The sequence below is a fragment of the Rhinolophus sinicus genome, chromosome 5 (assembly GCF_057876585.1).
Source record: "Rhinolophus sinicus isolate RSI-liver-muscle chromosome 5, RSI-T2T, whole genome shotgun sequence".
NCBI lineage: Eukaryota > Metazoa > Chordata > Mammalia > Chiroptera > Rhinolophidae > Rhinolophus > Rhinolophus sinicus.
The window spans coordinates 37,698,914-37,720,246 of record NC_142505.1 but is presented as its reverse complement, the minus strand read 5'-3'; the positions used below and the strand labels follow the sequence as shown (position 1 = coordinate 37,720,246).

Genomic DNA, 21,333 nt, shown 5'->3' with positions numbered 1-21,333 from the left:
GTTTCCGGTCTTACCTTAAAGTCTTTATTCCATTTTGAGTTAATTTTTGAGTATGGTGTAAGATAGGGGTCCAGTTTCATTGTTTTGTATGTAGCTGTCCAGTTTTCCCAACACCATTTATTGAAGGGACACCTTTTCCTATTGTATATTCTTGACTCCTTTGTCATAAATTAATTGACCATATGTATGTGTGGGTTTATTTCTGAGCTCTCTATTGTGTTCCATTGATCTCTATGTCTGTTTTTATGCCAATACCATACTGTTTTGATTAATATTGTTTAGGGTTACTAAGAATCCATGAATAACTCTTCTTAAGAATATTTTCTTATGTGATAGTAATGACATGGGCAGAAATTGTGATTTAGTAGATAGTTTATGTTTACTAGGTATTCTGTAAACCAACCAAGGGTTCTCAAAGTATGGTCGACAATCTCCTAGGAGTCTTCTGCATACTCTCTCAAGAGGTCCACAGATTAAAACTATTTTCCTAATAGTAAGACACTATTGGCCCTTTTCACTATGTTGATATTTGTACTGATGGTGTAAATTAATGGAAGGTAAAACTGCTGGCTCAGTGTCACCAAATTGTACTGATAGTATGTTCTTCACTGTCACACAGTTTTTTGTTTGTTTTTTTAAAGCCAGTTTCATTAAGAATGTCATTGATGAAGTAGTAAAAATTAATGTTATCACATCTCAACACTTGAGTGTATACACCATTTAATTCCATGTGATGAAATGGGAAGTATGCATAAAGCACTTGTGTTGCATACTGTTGTTTAAGATGCTAGCTTTACTTGAAACAATGGCTGACAAACTGTGGTTGCTTAGACTTGATTATTTAGCAGACATTTTCTAAAAACTAAAAGAAGTTATTTGATGGTTGACATATTTGTTGCTGATTATAAAATTAGAGCTTTCCAGTGAAGGTTAGAATTTTAGAAAACTTCTGTCACTGACCTTAATAGATTTCTAATTAATACTTAAAAACTTGTGATGTGAGGTTGATGGTGATATTAATGAATGTGATTTTGATACTGTATAATGAAACCTGTCAATATTTGGGATATTTGCATAATTCAGTGAACCAACATTTTCCAAATGACTAATGCATGATATTACAAAGTGAAACATGGGTGAAAGATCTATTCAAAATACAAACTAGAGGTGGGTACTAGACTTACTGGGGGGATCACTTTGTAAATTATGTAAATGTCTAACCACTATGCTGTACACTTGAAACTAATATAATGTTGAATGTCAACTGTAATTGAAAATTTATAACTTAAATAAAAATACAGAATAAACCGATGAATTTTAAGTAAGTATAAAAAGTTCATTTATATGGTTTCAGATTTCATACTACAACCAACCTTTAAGAAACTACCACTTGTTAAGTTTTGGTGTGATATCAAAGAAGAATATCCATAATTACTTGAAAAAAGTATTAAAATGTTTCTTTCTAACTACATTTCTTTGTGAGGCCAGGTCTTTTTTTTCACATACATCAACCAAAACAACATATCACAACATATTGCCAAAGCAGATATGAAAAACTAACTGCCCTCCGTTAAGTCAGAATTTAAAGTTTTGCAAAAATGTGAAATATTGCTAAATTTCACTAAATTTCTTTTGAAAATAGTTATTTTTAATAAAAATATATGATTGAAGTTAACATGAAATGGGTTTATTTTTGTTATTTGAAAATTAATTAATATATAAGTATTTTAAATTGTCTCAATTTTATCTTTTAACTTGGTAAGTATTAATAGATAGAACCCATATAAACAAAAGCTTTTGAGGATCCTTAAAATTTTTTAAGAGTATAAAGGGTCCTGAGACCAAAAGTTTGACAACTGCTATAAATTAAAAATTTTTAAGTATTATATATATATATATATATATATATATATATATATATATATACACACATACATACATATATATATATATGTGAAGAAGTAGAAGAATTTATCTTGTGAATTCCTTTGCCTTAATGTGGATAATGCGCATTTTGGTTTTTTGTTGGTTATTTTAGGTATGGGTGTGTTTTTTGTTTGTTTTTGGTCTGTTTCTCCATCCAACTGTTTAGACTTGAAACTGTGTCTACAATTTAGCAAAGTAAAATCTGAATTGTTTTGAAGGCCTGTTAATACACTGTTTTTAGTTAAGATCTCAAACATATTTTATTTGGCATAGAAATTTAATGTTGTTGTTTTTTAATGTTGTTTCTTCTTAGCCTCTACGACTTGATATCAAGAGAAAACTAACTGCTCGATCTGATCGAGTTAAGAGTGTAGATTTGCACCCCACAGAGCCATGGATGTTGGCGAGTCTTTACAATGGCAGTGTGTGCGTTTGGAATCATGAAACACAGGTAGGAATTTTTAAGGACTTTATTGGAAATACTGTGCTAGACTGTGTTTATAATGAGAGATAAGAAATAGCATAACAGAGTCCAGTAGCTATATGCAGACTGCTTTCTCAAATTGCTACAAAGAATTTTCAGTAGAGGAACTAACATTTATAAGGGAATATCTTGTGGGAGAAATTGTTCTGGGCTTGTTATGTGCGCTATTTAAATGTTAAATTCTGATGTAGGTAATATTAGCTTTTCTTTGAAATTAAGGAAACTGAAACCAATATAAAATCACTTGCTTTAGCTAAAGAATTTAATAGTACTTAATTTTCCATTCAGTGAATATTCTAACCGTCTTAAGAATGGCATTTTTAATTTTACTTTTTTTCTAACTGCTCGACATAATGATATGCAGATAACTTTCAAATAGCCATACAAATTATAGATTATATCAGAGAAATATTTGTAATAAGCTTTTGATTACACATATGAGAATATGCATTTTATACTTGCCTTAAATGCTTGTTTTGTTCTTTCATCTGAGTGAATAATGTATCCTTCAAATTAATTTATCTCATATTTTCCAGTCTTTCTTGACCATCCTTAATCTTTTTCTATCAAAGTACAGAACATATACCATACAGTTATGTGTCTGGTTATACAGTAATTATCCTCAACGTCCAAGGTTAAGTTCTTAAAATTCAGATAAAATTCACATTTGAGGAATTTAAGATGGCAACAGTAGGCTTAGGGAGCCAAGGTCAGGAGTAAACCTAAAAACGCCGTTACAGTCTTATATCACTATCCTGAAACAGTAATGACTGCACACTAAACCAAGACCTCATCAGTGACATTTTATACATATTAGCAGTCTGTTCTCTGCTGTGTCCCAGGGCCTACAAACGCTACCTGACATATAGTAAGTGCTCAATAATTATTTGTTAAATACTGAAAAATAAACGTTCCATTCTTACTATATCACTATTTCAGGATTTATGTCCTTTGCAGTTTCAAATCTTGACCTTGTGAATTTCTTTTGCCTTGATGCAGATAATATGCATTCCGTTTTTTATTTTTGGTCTACTTCTCCATGCAAATGTTTAAAAATTTTCTGATTTTATGCTTTACAGATACGTTGATGCCTCACCCACCACACTTCCTAATTCTTCCTAGGGACCCTCTCTATCATCTCCATGTAGCCATCTCTCAGCTCTCTCAGATTCACTGTAGTGTATTGTTTTTTAAGCATTTAAAATTTTGTTTTCTGTGTATACACAGCACATTACTTATTTATATACACTGTAGTACATTCTAAAGCCCAGTGTACCTCCTTTATCTTTCTCTAGGTTTTACTATAACATTACTTTATCTGGGTCATCTATTTTGCCTCATTTTACTCTTTTGTACCCTTCTGTGCCCTCCTGCAAGGCTGTCTGCTTGTACTTGCATAATTTATCTCATTGGAAATATCTTGTTTAATTTTCTTCTTTCCCTCAAGAATGGAGGCTCAATGAGGGCAGGGATCATCCTAGTCTTATTTCCCTCACTTGCCTCAAGTACGTACCTGGCAGTCAGGCTCACAGTAGAACAGTTGCTACTCAGCGAGTCTGTTGATGATCGATTTTTGGTTCTCCCTGATTTTTTTTTTTTCCAGTTACCAACAGGAGTTACTTGCCATTCATGTATACCGAGAACAAAATTCTTTAAAAAGGCAAAAAGGTTTTTGGAATGAAATTCAAATGTACTTGAATTTCAAATAAGGGATATTATATACTCTCTAAGGTGGTGGCTACAATGGTTTAAAAATCAGTATGTTAGAAGTTGAAGCCATCCTGCTAATTAAATGATATGGGCAAGCCTTGTAAGCATGTGGAGGCTCAGTTTATTTATTTGAAATGAAGATGATATTGTTTCCGTCCCTACAGCACAGGATTGTCAAAAGGACCAAATCAAATTAGGTAAAACTGTATCTGAGACCTATAAGCTGCCAGACATGTGTTCGTCATTATTTTCCTAACTTACATTAGGAGTTTATATGTTGAATGTGTAGCATTTCCTCCTGTTTAGATTGTTTAGCTTCTAGAGTATGGACACCATCTCTCATTTCATGTGTATCAGCCACAGTACTTAACATGGACCTGAACCATGACTGTTCTGTTGCTACTTTCTTTTTACTGCTCAGCAGATCCCTGGGTTGTTGGCTGCTCATGAGCTTTCATGGATTTGTCTGTCATCTTATAGATGGCAAGTTCTGTCTGTTCTCAGTGTCTACATCACAGTTAGCTGGTAGCGGTTGTGCAAGTTGGAGCGTATGTCCCCATTTATTCAGTATTTGTCAGAATAATCTTCTCAAGCCAGAACTTCTCAACAGTTCTTATGAACCATTCCTATTCTTTTTATTTAGTGCACATGGCCAATCAATCAGTAAGATTATAATGTTTTCATTACTCTATACAGAAAGAGAGATTGAAAAATGGTAGTTGTTAGAATTTTAAGGAACCAGGATCAAAGTGGGAGAACAAAGCAATGCATTCATCCCTGCTTTAAGAGGGTCTCCTAGTTTTCTACCTTTATCCTGTGTATATTATTCCACTGTGAACAGGTGAAGGGACATCTAAATCACTGTGCTCTCATACTTCGCTAAAAAAGATAAAGAGCATTTGTATGGAAGCATATGCTAAAGTGTGCAAAAGAATTGTATCTTTGTATGAGTTTGTGAGTTCATGGGTTTAATTTTAAAAAGAAGAAACTAAGAGCTAATTCATTCAACAAATACTTATTAACACTGGTTGTTTTCCAGCCACTGTTTTAGGCTCTGGGAATATAGTGATGAATAAGATTTCTGCACTCAGGGAGCTTAGCAGGAAAGATTGACATTAAACATACAATTATGAAGGTGCTAAGTTATGAAAGGGGAGTATAAGGTTCTGTGGGTGGGTTTTCAGGCAGAGGGAACAGGAGCAAATGTAAGGTTGGGAGCAGCCATAGATGAGGCTAGAGAAGTAGAGAAGGGCTGGAGTGCAAAGGATCTGTAATTTCATCTTGTGGACATTTGCTTTCTTTTATCTTTTTTAAGTATTTTAATTTTGAATCTGTTTAAAAAAATGGTCTGTTTTTTTTCACTTGACTGTTGAACTCTCATATTTTAGCCTGAGGATATTTTTAAATTAGAAGTAATCTAAATAATTCTGTTTTAAATATAATAGAATAGATTTTTTTCAGTTATTTTCTCATAACTCAAAGTGTATATTCTTGTTAAATTTTAAAGACACTGGTGAAAACATTTGAAGTGTGTGATCTTCCTGTTCGAGCTGCAAAGTTTGTTGCAAGGAAGAATTGGGTTGTGACAGGAGCGGTAAGTAATTATATGAATTTCTAATCCCATTTTCTGAATTGGTCATGATTATGTACACAAGTTGCAGAATTTTGATTCTTGATTTGTTTTGTTAATTAGTGTAATGTTTAGAAACATGAACTTTATACCTCGAGCCTATAGTATACGTTTTTGTGCATTTTACCTCGTAACACTACTGATGGCTTTTAAATTTCCATTTCTAGGATGACATGCAGATTAGAGTGTTCAATTACAATACTCTGGAGAGAGTTCATATGTTTGAAGCGCACTCAGACTACATTCGCTGCATCGCTGTTCATCCCACCCAGCCTTTCATTCTAACTAGCAGCGGTAAGAGGTGACCCCTTTGGTCATGTGCATCTCTTTGAGTAATTCATTTTCATTCAGTGAGACATGCAATTCTTTACTGCTGTTAACAAGTAGAGTTCTAATTCCAAGCAGCCTTTAAACTATTTAAATCCATTAACTTGCTATCCATGCTGCTTGCTTTTGTATTTTAATGACATATCTACTCAGGATTTGTATAGAAATTGTTCCAATTCCCAAAGGTCTTTGTATGTCTGCTGAACACAAAGCTAATTTACATGCTAATGAGTGAGCTTTCCGTAGATTGCCACATACCCTAGACAGTTTTACCTTTGTACCAGACTAGTTTGTTCTTTGGTGTTATGTATAAAACAGTGGACCTTTTGGAGGGCAATTAAGACAAGTTGCACTGAACTGGTAATAGCTCTTTGAAACATTTTTAAGTTAAAACTTGAGAAGTAACTCAAAACCTCTTTAAACCAATCTTGTATTATTATAAGGCTTATTCCCTAAGGAGTCATTGCCGTCATTATTCAGTCACACTTTAATCAAAGTTGTATTACTCTTTTGTCATTCTGTAAAGCCCAGAATCTTTCATAAATTTTTTCATGAAGTTTTTATATTTGCTATTAGTAATTTATCTCCACTTTTCTGTAGAGATAAGTTTATTCTTAGAATAAATAAGGACTTTGAAAAACCTATTCATTCTGATTGTATTTCTGTAAGTCATAGAATGTATGATTCGTGTTAGATTTGCTGCCTTAAAAGCACAAAGATGTCTTAGTTCTGAATGAAAGAAATAGGAATTGCAACTAACTTGAGACTTTCTTTTGGCCTAGATGACATGCTTATTAAGCTCTGGGACTGGGATAAAAAGTGGTCTTGCTCACAGGTGTTTGAGGGACACACCCATTATGTTATGCAGATTGTGATCAACCCCAAAGATAACAATCAGTTTGCCAGCGCGTCTTTGGACAGGACCATCAAGGTAGGGTTCCCACCTCTTGTGTCAGGTATGATTATTGGTGAAACATAGTTGTTTTAGGTATTTTACTACTGGTTGCCCAGTTATTTCCATCTTAGAAGTTTCTTTCAGAAGCTCATTTTGAAGTCAAAATAGGACTTCTCATTTTGATCTAGAAGGGATCTATTTAGAAAAATATTGTGGCAACTCAGTGTTCTTAATGAAGGAGTGTTTTTTTCCCATATGGAAGCAGTATGTTGGAAGACTTTTAAACCTCTGCAAACCCAGCATAAGAAAAATGCCCATAAATTCTCTAGGTTAGTATTTCCTCTCCTTTCAGTGTATATGTTGTTGACCTGTGCTGATTATTTATCTGTTTTATATTTAAATTTCATCTGCCTCCATTCTCCATTCTCTTTCCTTACTCCATTTTTCCATACTGCAGCCAGTTATCTTTCTAAAACATGAATTCTATCTTATCAGTTGCCAACCTAAGGATAAAGTCCAAAAGCCTTAGTGCAGAATACAAGGGTTTCCAAGACTAGCCTCAGCTGATATTATGAGATATGTCCTGTAATCCTGGTCTACTCCCCATTCTCTAGATGTCATGAATGTTCACAGAATTATACCTTACTTAGCTGTTCCCTCTGCCTGTAGTACTCTTTATTCTCCCTTTCTGATTTATTTTCCTCTGGAGAATTACTCATCTTTCAAGGCTTAGCACAATTATTTACTCTGAGAAGCTCTCTTCAAACATCCATTTCACCTCTAGACAGATCCAGTCATGTTCATCCCATTCCCTCCATTGCTTTTTGCCTCTGTTACGGCCTTCACATTGAATAATAATGTGTCTTTGGAAATCTTTATCCCCAGAAACGTTGATGTTGGGGGCAGGAACTGTCACCCTTCTCCCCCAAACAGACACTCATTAGCAAGATGCACGGTGCCTCGCCAGTACCAGATGCTTCATACATGTAGTCGTGAATGCAGTCATATTCCTTTTTCCATTGCAGTGTTTAAAATACCTCTGTATGCATAGATTTAAAATTATATATTGCATTGACTTTTGATGACATGTATATGCTTATAGTTACATAACATTTTTATCTTCCTTTAACTTATATAAAATGTTACGTGCTATTTGCCTGACAATTTAGTTATTAAATGTTACAAGTCTGAATATCTTAGGGTTTTTTTCCTTTCATTGGATTATCTTTGCTTTTGACGTAGGTTGGAAACTTTGAAATTAGTTTTGAACTCTTTTCACTAAATTAGGTATATTTTGAGAATAAGAATTGTCTTATCTTTGGTTGTACTAAAGTTTGTTATATATAGTAGGTGGTAAACATTTGTCTACACATCTTTATACTTCCCACAGGGTCTCCCATATAGTAGGCGCTCATTAAATATTTATAAAGATAGAGCTCAGTACCAGTGCTATAGTAATGTTTGACTACTTTTCCATACTTTTAATTTTTTAATTCAGGAGTAATGTTCTCCTTTTAATGTAGCTTACTAAATCCACTTTCGTTAGCTTTATATTAAATCTCACATAAAATCATTTTCTACCCTTCAATTAGTGTTTCACAAAGTGTAGCCTGTGGATCACCCAGGGTGTCTGTCAAAAATCAGATTCCTAAGCTTCATTGTAGAGCCACAATCAGAATCACAATCTCTGGGAATTAAAGCCTGGAAATTGGCTTTTTCAGATTATACCATAGTGATTCTGCCCCTGTGGAAATTCAGGTGAAAAACAATGTAGCTTCTCTCTCCTGGGCTTTCACATTTTATATAATATGTCAAAAGTGTGATAGAGCTGTCTTCTGAAAAGCAAGTCTGCATACTGACTGGCAAATGCTGTTGTTCTCTGAAGGTATGGCAGCTGGGCTCTTCCTCCCCAAACTTCACTTTGGAGGGACATGAGAAAGGTGTCAATTGCATTGATTACTACAGTGGTGGCGACAAACCATACCTCATTTCAGGTGCAGATGACCGTCTGGTTAAAATATGGGACTATCAGGTATAGTTCTTTTGTAACCTTACTTGCCATATGTCAGACATGCTTCTTACTGTTTCTTATAGGACAATTAAAATTTAGGTGGTTGAATTGTGTTCATAGCATAATAAACTTAAGGCCTCAGTACTTGCACCTAAACTGTAGTCCCAGAATTCCCATAAAAATGAGAAAAAAAAAAAAAAAAAGCCTATCAAGATTTTTAAAATAAAATTAAAAAATCATATTTTTCATTTAATAGTAATTAAAAATTTTAACATTTTAATTAAAATGAATTGTTACCTCTTCTAGTATCCTCACTGGCAGACTTGCATTTATATTTGAAAGCTAGATCAATGAATAATGTCATGACATAACCATGGTACAACCATTTTGTTGCATAGATTCTTGTAAACCTAGTTATGAACTCTTCTTACTATGCTTTTTATCTTCAAGATTTTGTTAAATTTCATTTTTTTGTTTCTCACATCAAATTTCCCCAAATAATTAATAAAGTGAGGCCTAGAAAACCAGTTTCACCCAGGAATTTATTCAAATTTGTATTTAACTACAGAATAAAAATATTAGACATTATCTTAGGAATTCATGGAAAAAATACTTAGATGCAAACCAGAGATCTTTTGTTGGGGCGGGGGGTTGGTGGTGGTGTGTGTGTGTGTTTGTCTTTAAATGTGATATTTACATTTGCCTATATTATCAAATAATAAGAGGAAATATGTACACACAAGATAATTCTATTTCAAAATGTCTGTATTGAATATTATTTAGATTGTCATAACCATTATGATTTATAATGTATGTGTGCACTGGGAAAATTAAAGATGAGTTATTTGTTTTTCACTAATAAAAATGTTTTCTGGGTCTTGATTACAGAATAAAACATGTGTACAGACACTGGAGGGACATGCCCAGAATGTGTCTTGTGCCAGTTTTCATCCTGAGTTGCCAATCATCATCACAGGTTCAGAAGATGGTAAGTTGGAAATGTATGCTTACAATTACTAAGTAGGTATTTAAGTCAGGTAGTGCCCTGCATTGTAATTGAAGGTTTTCACGGATTTTTAATATTTTTATTAGAGTAGAATACTTAAGCTATAAAAGAGTAAATGGATATCATCATCATCATTACAATGTGTTTTGACTCTGTTACTTAAATATGAGGACAACCAGAAAAAGCCTAGAGAAAAACTGAAGAAGCCTGTGCTTTGGAGTCTAAAACCTGGAGTCAAATTCAGATTCTGCCACTTCCTGGATGTGTGGTTTGAGGAAATTATGAAATGGGATCAGACATAGCCACCTTACAGGATTATAGTGAAAGGATAAAAAGAAATCAGTGTATAAAACACCTAGCACATAGTAGGCACTGTACCCAGGAAATCCTGTCATTAGTTCACACTTAAAATTACATTTTAGTTTTAGTTTCTTACAAAGTTTCTATTACTAATTTATTTATGTAGCTTTATAAGCTCACTTATAGACTATAGATTAAAAAAAATAAGCTGCTAGGAAGTGTTTTCTATTTGAATATAAAGACTTCGGGAGCTGGTGTAAATTATTGTTGGCTGTTCAAATTAAAAGGAAATATTCACTTCTTTTTAGGAACCGTGCGTATATGGCATTCAAGCACATATCGCCTTGAGAGCACGCTGAATTATGGAATGGAGAGGGTGTGGTGTGTGGCCAGTCTGAGAGGGTCCAACAATGTCGCTCTGGGCTATGATGAAGGGAGTATCATTGTTAAGGTAATCTAATTATACTGGACGCAGGAGAAGCAATTTTCCATGTGTTTTAGTACAGTCATTTTCTAAGTCACAGTTAGCTTTGTTAAACTGGCACTTTTTTCATTAAGCACAAGAGATTAAGCACTGGAGATTTGATTTGAAGTGGAAGAAAGGAACCCTCTGTTAAATGAAAATAGAAAATGTTAATTGTGTTGTGGTTTTGTTTTCCTTTTCATTGCTAAGAGCCATTTGTCATTCTTTCAGCTTGGTCGGGAGGAACCTGCCATGTCCATGGATGCCAATGGAAAGATAATTTGGGCCAAGCATTCAGAAGTGCAGCAGGCCAACCTAAAAGCAATGGGAGATGCTGAAATTAAAGATGGAGAAAGATTGCCACTGGCAGTAAAGGATATGGGCAGTTGTGAAATATACCCTCAGACTATTCAGCACAATCCTAATGGGCGGTAAGCCGGCACCAAAACCTCTCTGAGCTGCTGTGTAAGTGAGTGTAGGGTTTGTGTGTCCACAGTATGTCCACTGCTGCCCCATGGTGGGCAGTCCTCAGTCCTCGTGGAGCTTTTGTTCTGGCCTCACAGTCCTCAGTGCAGCCATGCCAGTCGATCGAGTTGGCATGCGAGGTGAGGCGTATGTACCTTCCTGGCCTGGTCCCACAGCACAGTTTTGAACAGTTAAATAGTTTGGGTTTGTTCTTACTCCAGATGTGTTGGGTCAGTGTCCTTGTGCCCCTCCGAGGGCAAGGGTCACGTCTCACGCTGAGACTTAGAAGGTGTGCTCTCAGTGCTTGCTGGCTCATTGCTCTTGAAGCAGAAAAGCTGGCTCTAGCTATGTATCTTTTGAAAAAGTTTTGGGATTGGCAATAAATCTTTTTCTTCAATTTGAACCATCAGTTCTGTTCCTCCCTTAAGATTTATAAAGCACCACATATCTTGTGAGAGAAGAGTTGCTAGCATGATGAATTTAAGCCTGTGGAGCTTTAAAAATTATTTTACAATAGATCTGGGCACTTTATAATGCTGTTCTGAGTGTTAAGGAAGATAAAGTATGTAAACCAAGTATGCTGCTTAGTTCAGTAAATGGTATTCATGATTATTTGTCATAGAATCTTTTTATGAAGATTAACATATATTTTTCCCTTAATATCATAAAACATTTTTTTGCTCTGTTTGCATTTCACCTTTGGCAATCCAATAGCAGCCAATAAAGTGTTCTAAATTAGAACTTTTAAAGAGGGTTGCTTTATGTCTGTTGAGAAAATTTTGAGTGCAACGTTCTATTTTTACTCAATATTTAAGTGCTAAAATATCCTGTTTATTTTGACAAATTTAACAGTCATTGAAAACTGGAGTGAGATGTTTTTATTCATTTGAATGATCAGCCTTAAAATGAACCTAGTCTTGCAACAAGATAGGGCCTTCTGTGGGTATAAATGTAGTGAGCAAACTACTAGGCATCTTGGTGCTGAGCAAATACTAGATGGGTTAGGGGAATCCTCCCCACACACCCCCAGCCCTTCTCATCTTCCTGTCCCCAGTCACCTTTGTTTATAAGAGAAAGCAACGCAGTAACATGGTCAGCAATAACCCCATCTTCATAATTTTCTTTTGGATTTTTGGGTAGAATATTTACATCTAGCTCTGTATTCAAAGAAATATGTAACTTTAAAAGATATTAGGTTCAATTGTAGCAGTCAACTGAAATAACATTTATGATCAGAAATATTATACCATAAATATGAATCATTGTTTCTTATGCATGTCGTTGGTCCTCTGTACTTCCCTCCCTGGCTTCTGTAATTTCTAGGTTTGTGGTGGTGTGTGGTGATGGCGAGTATATCATCTACACAGCAATGGCCCTGAGAAACAAGAGCTTTGGGTCGGCGCAGGAGTTTGCATGGGCCCATGATTCCTCAGAGTAAGTTGTGGCTGTGTGCGAGGCGGCCTGCACTGACTGCAAATGCGTGTTCTGCATGCAGCTGTTAGAGAGGTTCCTGATGCCCAGCATAGGCCGTGCTTCTCCATGTTAAAGAACGTTCTCAGAGCTGCCTGTGGGAAGATCAGAGTCATAGACAGCTGTGCAGCAGGAGCTGCCTTTGCCCTTTTTACTACAGTCAGCTCTGAGCTGGCTTGCTCAAATTAACCTAATAATCCCATTAAACTGGGGACCCAGCACCCATTTCCTTGATGGGAGCCCATGGCAGGGCCTGGTGCTTATGGGCTCAAGGCAAAGTAGGTCCTCAAGTCAGGCCCTTAGCAGGTGACCTGGTGTGACCCTGTGACCTGGAGTCCTGAGGTGCTGATGCCCCTGTATAAGTTGCTTGGGAGAAATGCTATAGTCTGGTGTCATCTTGATGAGAGCTTCATTGAGTCTTAAAAAACTCATTTTCTGTGATGTTACCCACCTCCCACTTTTTTTTTTAATTAAATTTTTGGGGTGACAATGGTTAGTAAAATTTTATAGGTTTCAAGCATGCATTTCTATAATACATCATCTATGTATCGCATCGTGTGTTCACCACCCAGAGTCAGTCTTCCTTCAATCACCATATATTTGATCTTTTCCCTCTTCTGCCACCACCTCCCATTCTTAACAAATTCTGTCTGAATTCAGAATGTTCATAAAATGTTCTCATTAAAAACAGAAAAAAACGTTTAACTCTAAATTATTATAGCAGATAGTCGCCAACTGGTTCATTTTTCATTCCTGTTTGGTGCGTGTAATAGACATTAGGGCTTTGGTTTTTTTCAGACCACAATGAATTACGTCTTCACAGTTTTCTTGTTTTGTTTACCCCATATTGTGTTGCCCCTGGTCCCAGCAGTAACCTAAGCTTCAGTGTTGTGTAATAATTTTTTTTTTTTTAACACAAAGGTTTATTGAGAGGTAAGGAATTGTTTTGATCTTTTCATAAATTTCCTAAATACACTCATTCAGGCATAGTTCCATATACTAAAGGGTACTTTGTTATCATCTTAAGCGAAATTACAATTCACGAATTGCCTCACGTCTCTCAGCATACCTCTCCCTCTGGTTTGGTAGTTCCCTCTTTTCAGCCTTAGCCCTCCAAAACCCTTTTCTGCAGCTTTTCTGTCTTGAGCAAAGCACATGTCAGTAAATATTCTTGAATGTCCAGGAACGGCCACACGCTCGCTCACTTTTTAAGGCAGATGCCCGAATATATGCAATTTTCTTAAGTTGTTCCCAAACAAGGCTGACTAATGAACCACTTACAAGTTTTGCTTAATTTTTTAAGCCACTTTTTTGAGGTATCATTTATATAAAATAAAAAGCACTATTTTAAGTGTGCATTTCAATGAATTTGAACCAATGTATACAAACTTGAACCACCAGCACAATCAAGATACAGAACATTTCTACCTCAAAAAAATTCCCGTGTTTCCCTTAACAATCAGTACCCTGCCCCTGCTCCCTGGCCCCAAGCAAATATTGATCTGCTTTTTTTGTCACTTGTAGATTAGATTTGTCTTAAAAAAAGACAAACACAGAGTTTCATATAAATGGAGTTGTACGGTATATACTCTTATGTCTGGCTTAGCTAAGCATGTTTTTGATTGGTTCCCTTTTTTGCAGAGTAGTGTTCCATCGTATAAATATATTACAGTCGGTTTAATCATTTACCTACTGATGGACGTTTGGATCTTTTTCAGGTTCTGAAATAATTTGTAAGCTCTAGTAATTTGTGTACTAGTGTGCAACCCATTCATTATTTGTCCAACTCTTAAGGAGTTCACTGATCTCTTAGAGAAAAAATTGTTAGTGAATCTTCAAATATTTTATATTTCTGCATAATTCACTACTCATGTATTTGAAGATACATTTGGTGGAATTATGATTTAGTATATAATATACTGTATGCCTTCTTTTTTTCCCCCAGATATGCAATAAGAGAAAGCAACAGTGTTGTAAAGATATTTAAGAACTTTAAGGAAAAAAAATCATTTAAACCAGATTTTGGAGCTGAAAGTGAGTGTTATTTATATATGATACATTTTTAGAAGCTTTGTAATGGCTCAGAAAATAGCTAAACAAAAACCTTTTTGTTCTTTTTAGGTATCTATGGAGGCTTCTTATTGGGAGTCAGGTCTGTAAATGGCTTAGCTTTCTATGACTGGGACAACACAGAACTCATACGCAGAATTGAAATTCAGCCCAAACACGTGAGTTCCCGCCATTGTTTTGGGAATGTGCATCTGTATAATGAGCTCTGGGTCCCTGAGACCAAGAAATGTCCTTGTACCCTACTGTCCCCATTCCATGGTGTTGGACTCAGCACCATTTCCCTCAGGATTGCTTACAAAATCAGAATTACGGAATTAAAATGAGGAAATAGAAGTTGGCTATTTTGAAAAATATAAAGTTATACAAATGTCAAGTACTTTTCATATTTTAAATGGCTTCTGAGTAAAAAAAGCATACTTTGAAGACAAGACTGGGAGTTCTTGACATGGAAAGGCCTAAAAAGCTTCCACTCTGTTCAGAAAGCCTTTTTATACTTTAGCTGACAGTGGCTGTTTAAATTTTCGGTAACCATCTCCAGGGACAAAATTTTCTATTTTTAGAACTGCCTGCTTCTTTGACAACTTTCATCTTCAGGAAATTATCTTTGGAGACAAATCCACCTCCCTAGGGTCCTGGTTCTGTCTTCTCAATGAGCAAAGGGGGCAAAATTGTTTCCTAAGGGGTGAAAAAACTTTTTATCTATAAAGCATAAGTATTCTATACATATATATATATATGTATGTATGTTTTCTATATGTACCATCTGTGTATATATATATGTATATGCACATCTGGTACATATACATGTATATATATACTGGGGGTGCCAAAAAAGTGTATACACATGACTTGTATTTGTTCTTATCGCTATATATTATTAAATTTTAATATAGTTTGTCCCTTTCTTAAAATGCGTATACATTTTTTTGGCACCCTCTGTAATGCATGGTATATAGTATCTGTGGTACTAAAATTTCATGGGTGGTTGATACGGGGAAGAACGGGGTGAGAAGCGCTGCTGGAGAGCAGTGAGGAACAGGCTGCTGCTGCTCTGAGGTCCCGCACAGCTGGTGTGCTGGCAGCTCCCGCCCTTCCTCCCTTAGAACAGCACTGCCCTTCCACCCTCCCAAATGTATGTCTCTGCACACTGTGTTAAGTACACGTGTGTTATCTTAATACAAGAAGAGAAATCTTGTAAGAAACAAAGTGTATGCAGTTTATCTTATCCACTGAGACATCCAAAATCATTTGCGTTTTTGTGTTTCCTGTTACAGATTTTCTGGTCTGACTCTGGAGAGCTAGTCTGTATTGCCACTGAGGAGTCATTTTTTATCCTTAAGTATCTGTCGGAAAAAGTCTTGGCTGCCCAGGAAACACATGAGGGAGTTACTGAAGATGGCATTGAAGACGCCTTTGAGGTAATTACATCAGCACAACTTCAGCTTTGTTTCTAATTATATTCTTATAACAGGATGTCACTCATTTTAACATTTAATTATAAACTAGGTTTAGGAACCTAAGCATTTTAAGGAATTATGGTAAAAATGTGAAAATTAAAATCATGGCTCAAAGATCAAGTGTGAAAGTATTTATGTTTAAAAGAAATTTGTGCTTTGATTTTAGGAAATCTGTAGACTAACTTTTATATCTTTCAGTAAGGAAATTAGAAGGTATTTTGATCTTAAGACAGTTTGGCCAGAATGGCTTAAATCAGCTTTCAGATAAATCATCCATTGTGGAGATGTCCTGGAAGATTTTATGAAACACTTATGCCAGTTTCATGTGTGCTAGGAGTTTAGATAAACACGGTTTTAGATCATAGCTTTAACAGAATAGGATTTTACATTATAAAAAGTCATCCATGATTGTGTTCTTAAATGAAGAAACAAGATAGAAGTTCCAGTGATAGACTTTCCTTTCTTGGAATATTAATAGGATTTTGCTTTGCATTCTTCATTCTACCTTATCACCCTCAATTATATTGTTTTTTGTTATGGACAGGATTTCTAATGCTGCATAAATTAGTAATAGACTTCCTTTCCTTCTTTTAGGTTCTTGGTGAGATTCAGGAAATTGTGAAAACAGGGCTGTGGGTAGGCGATTGCTTCATTTACACAAGTTCTGTGAACAGATTAAATTATTATGTTGGAGGAGAAATAGTCACCATTGCCCACTTGGACAGGTAACTGAGTATCATTTTGCTTTTGTCTTAAGCATCTTAAATTTAAAAGTATACTGAGAGAGAGAAAAAAAAAGAGATTATCTACTGATTTGGGCTTACTTCTAAATTAATTTCTGTTCTAACACAGGACAATGTATCTCCTGGGCTATATTCCTAAGGACAACAGGCTTTACCTGGGGGATAAAGAACTGAACATCGTTAGCTACTCCCTGCTGGTTTCAGTGTTGGAATACCAGACGGCTGTCATGCGGAGGGACTTCAGCATGGCCGATAAGGTCCTTCCCACCATTCCAAAAGAACAGAGGACCCGAGTTGCACACTTTTTGGAAAAGCAGGTAAGAGCGTTTTGTTTATCTTATTTTTGTGTGTTTTTAAAACTAGCAATTTGAAAGAATGTTAGTTATGAGTTTGAAAAACTTAATTTCTTAATTGTCACCCATTTCCTTATGGCAGTGGTATCTCCTGTAAATTTAAGTCATTAGTTATACTCTTCCTGCTCCTTTCTCAGTACCCCAGAGCTTGGTACCCCCATTTAAATGTTAGAGATGATTTTCAGTCTTCCCTTTCTATAGACTTCTTTTCCATTCTATCAATAGTTTCATTTCTGTCTGTGTTGTATTTTTGTCTCTATCCTAGCTGGCTTTGTTTGTTCGTTTGTTTTTTGGTAGAACACACATAACAAAATTTACCATGTGATACGCGTTTTTCTTAATGTGGTGTTTTTACATCAAAGTTACAGGTACATGAAGTGTAAAGTTTAATAAGGCTTAAGAAAAAAACAGTCCTCCCTGCTCTCATTTCTACATCCTAGAATTAATCACTTTTAATTCTTTTTAGCTGACTCTCTTGGTATTTATTTCCACATTCTCAATAACGTGCTTATAGTGCTATTTCTCAGCTTCAGGCATTTCTTGTGACTTCCCACTCCATAGGTGAGGCTTGATCTTTCACCCCCCTGCTTCTACCACATACCTGCCACTTTCCTATTCCTTATCCTCCCAATATAATCATATCATAATTTTGATTAGATCAGCATTCGATGGTTTAATCATTATGGCTGTGTAAACACTGTTCACCACTGACCCATGTGTATTATAGCTTTCCCTTCTTGCAGTTTTTTTTTTTTTCCTGGAGTTAATAAGTGTCTTTTTATTTTAAACTTTGCTTATTTTGTATCCACTTACGCTTATTCTCCCAACTCTGCTTGTTCTCCAGCTTTCCTTGAAATCTCCTTTCAAAATATTTAGTCTGCTTCAGTCTGAACTGGTTTTTTTGCTTTCATCATGCGTATCCCCCCTTCACTATCACATGGGGCTCCCCCTTTGCCTTTCTTGAGTTGGAGCTATTATTTCCTATATCCCGTCTCCCTTGGTTTACTCCCTTATTTGGCTGGAGGGTGTTCTTCAGTAGTTTCCTGAGATAAGGGTTATTAATGGGAAGTAGATTTTTTTGTGATCTTGCTACCTGAAAGTGCCATTGTTCTACACTAAAACATGTTGACCATTTAACTGGATTCTAGGTTGGGGGTAATTTTCTCTCAAGAATGTAGAGACATTGGACTAGAAGCCTTCTAGCTTCTAGTTTTATTGTTCAAGTCTAAAGCCATTTATATTCCTGATTCTTGGTACCTAATCTGTTTTTTCTCTTTTGGATCTTGTTCCTATGGTTCTGAGCTGTCATGATGATGGACCTTGAAAGTGGTCAATTATAATTCATTGCGCAGGGTAGTAGATGAATTCTTTTAATTGGAAACGCATGTCCTTAATTTTTGAGTTTTTTAAAATCATTTCTCTGATGATTTTCTTCCTTTATTTTCTCTAGTCTCTCTTTGTGGAATTGTTATTCAAATGTTGGACCTCCTGCACTGGTTTTCTCTTTTTGTTATTCTTGGACTTTTAAAACCTTATTTATGGGTTAAAGTTTCTCCCATATGAATGATAAGAATGACAGTTTTTTGTTGTTTTGAACTTTTCTTTTCCCCCTACATAGTAGGCTTCCTTCACGTTGCCGTTGTTGGTTCATTTTGATCTGTTTTTCCTGTTAGAGATTTTGCTCAGGTATCTGATGTTCCTTGGGCACTCATTTAAGAGGGGGGGTCTAAGAAGGAGATCAGAAGGTGTGAGTTTGAGTGTCGGTTTGTTGTGCATGGACTTAGAATATGTGACGTGATTGGGGAACCTTAATGTCGGTGTCTTCACATAATGAATTTAATAATTTCATTTATTCATTTAATGAATTTACTGCACCTAACATTGTACCAGTCACTGTTCTAACTGGCATATAGCCCTCATCGGCATCTTAGTATTTTTAAGTCACACCCCTTGGCCTGGCTAAAGTTTACAGAGAAGTTCCCCCAATTACCAGCATTCTGAGCACTAAGTAGAAACAGCTTGGTGTCTCAGTATTTAGTATTTCATTTAGTCGCAACATTCCATTCTCATAATCTCGTTTTCCTTTTGATACTCAGTACTCCTTCCTCCAGGTGTGCAAGGTATCCCTCAGACAGAGACCCTCTAGTTTCCCTCTCCAAAGAATGAACCTCCTGTCTTCTGTGGGTGTCGAGGGGTGTGCGGGAGAGGAGGCACCTGGGAAATCTGTTTCTCATGCAGACTTTCAGGCCGTTTCATTTTAAGTCTACTCGTCACGAGACACCTTTGGGGATTCTGAGGTGTGAATCAGCTTGTTTCTTCTATGCTGTTTTCACTCCCGATTCCGGATTAGTTTTATCTAGTGTTTTACCTGAATGTTTATACTCCACCACTTTTCCAGGTTCCAAAATTTTGCTATTAATGTCTCTTCTGCCTTTCTATGTGTCCTTGGGAGTGTATGTCTGAGAATAAGAATCCCGTTAATGTCATTTCAGTGGGGATTTGGAGGAAAACAGAAGTGAGTGTATTGAGTCCACCTGTTGTCACCTGTTTGTCCTTGCCTATATCTGACTAGTTTCATAGATCTTCCGTCCTCCACTCTTAGATTTTATATTGTCTACATCAGTGCCAGGGAAGAAAAGGAGTAACGCCTTGTTTACAGGGTACTCATGGGTGACTTGGGGGTGGGGCTGCTTGGGAGAGAAGCTAATTTAGAAATTACAGTAGTTGGTTTGAAGCCTGTTTCTGATGACCCTGGAGCAGTGGAGCCTGGGAAGGAATACTTGCCGATGAACGACATGAGACTAACGATGAAGACATAGGTATGACACCCAGTCAGGACCTGACAGCAGATGTTTGCCAAATGACCTGCAGATGCTAGAAAATCAGAAGGTTTTATATTTGACTCCTTTTCTTTGAGGGACTGGCCTAGATGCTGTAAGGCCCAGCTTAGTGACTGACCACGTTAGGAACGGCTAGGTCTACGTCAGTGTTTTTGTTTTTTTAATGACTCCTGTTCAACTTTCTAAAATCCTTCTTTTTGACATTTCTATTTACTTTCACATTTCTAATTTTACTAGTTGCTGTTTTACTTGAGTTTATCTAGCATTGGTCAGCTTCCATTGCTTAGAAAACAGTAGGCATTGTGTGACTGAATTTTGTCTGCTGGAATTCTTATTAGTTAATGACTCCTTAATTTTGTAATTTTCTATATTCTACTCATTGGAATATTTTGTTTTTATGTTACTTTTGTTTGATTTAAGTAAGGGGTTTCTATGTCAGCAGGGTATTTTTAGTCTGAGAGGGAAGTGATTTGCCATGTGCATGTGTGTACACTTTACAGACTACACACATTTTTATATACATAAATACACACACACATACATATTTTTGAATCTGTTTAGGGCTTCAAGCAGCAAGCTCTTACAGTATCCACAGACCCCGAGCATCGCTTTGAACTTGCTCTTCAGCTTGGAGAACTAAAAATTGCATACCAATTAGCAGTGGAAGCAGAGGTATGTACTCATAACTGGTGGAAAGGTAACCAGGTTCTTTTATGTGTTTAGTGTACTTGTAAGTTGTGTTATTTAAGTTTTCTGAAGTGACTCATTTTGGTGAGTTTATTGCCTCTCTTTGGTCTTGTTAAAAAATGCATCATGTTAATCTTCGCATAAATTAAATGGATTATATTGGAGATATTCTTCGCATTCAAATTTAAGAAAAAGTGTTTTCCCATCTTACAGGAGATCTATTTTGGAAGAGAGCAAAGCTGTAAGATAGTAGATAAACTAGTCTGGGAACTCCTAAAAATGCAGATGTAGCAGTCATTTGCCAATATCCCAAACTAGTGAGAAAGATACTGGTTTTAAGGAAAGGTTCTGACATTTTGGAAGTTAAGATCATCCAAATATGCAGCGTCCTATTTGATTTCTGAGAAGCTACAAATGATAGATAATATTATTGTTAAATATTTAAGGACATAAAAGTTTTTTTAATCTTAAAAAACTGGTATTAAATCACTCGTTA

The 21,333-nt window shown here is 35.9% G+C and overlaps 1 protein-coding gene across 1 annotated transcript in view; it reads left to right on the top strand.

Annotated features, from left to right (window-relative positions):
• Positions 1-21,333, top strand: part of COPB2 (coat protein complex I subunit beta 2) — a 30,586-nt gene that overhangs the window by 4,952 nt on the left and 4,301 nt on the right. The window contains exons 2-16 of the mRNA XM_019747541.3: positions 2,240-2,377; positions 5,628-5,714; positions 5,918-6,044; positions 6,860-7,008; positions 8,858-9,004; positions 9,872-9,971; positions 10,598-10,740; positions 10,984-11,183; positions 12,541-12,651; positions 14,633-14,721; positions 14,809-14,915; positions 16,032-16,175; positions 16,809-16,939; positions 17,067-17,274; positions 20,712-20,822. Coding sequence (XP_019603100.1) covers positions 2,240-2,377; positions 5,628-5,714; positions 5,918-6,044; positions 6,860-7,008; positions 8,858-9,004; positions 9,872-9,971; positions 10,598-10,740; positions 10,984-11,183; positions 12,541-12,651; positions 14,633-14,721; positions 14,809-14,915; positions 16,032-16,175; positions 16,809-16,939; positions 17,067-17,274; positions 20,712-20,822 — 1,992 coding nt within the window. The remainder of the gene's footprint in view (positions 1-2,239; positions 2,378-5,627; positions 5,715-5,917; positions 6,045-6,859; positions 7,009-8,857; positions 9,005-9,871; positions 9,972-10,597; positions 10,741-10,983; positions 11,184-12,540; positions 12,652-14,632; positions 14,722-14,808; positions 14,916-16,031; positions 16,176-16,808; positions 16,940-17,066; positions 17,275-20,711; positions 20,823-21,333) is intronic.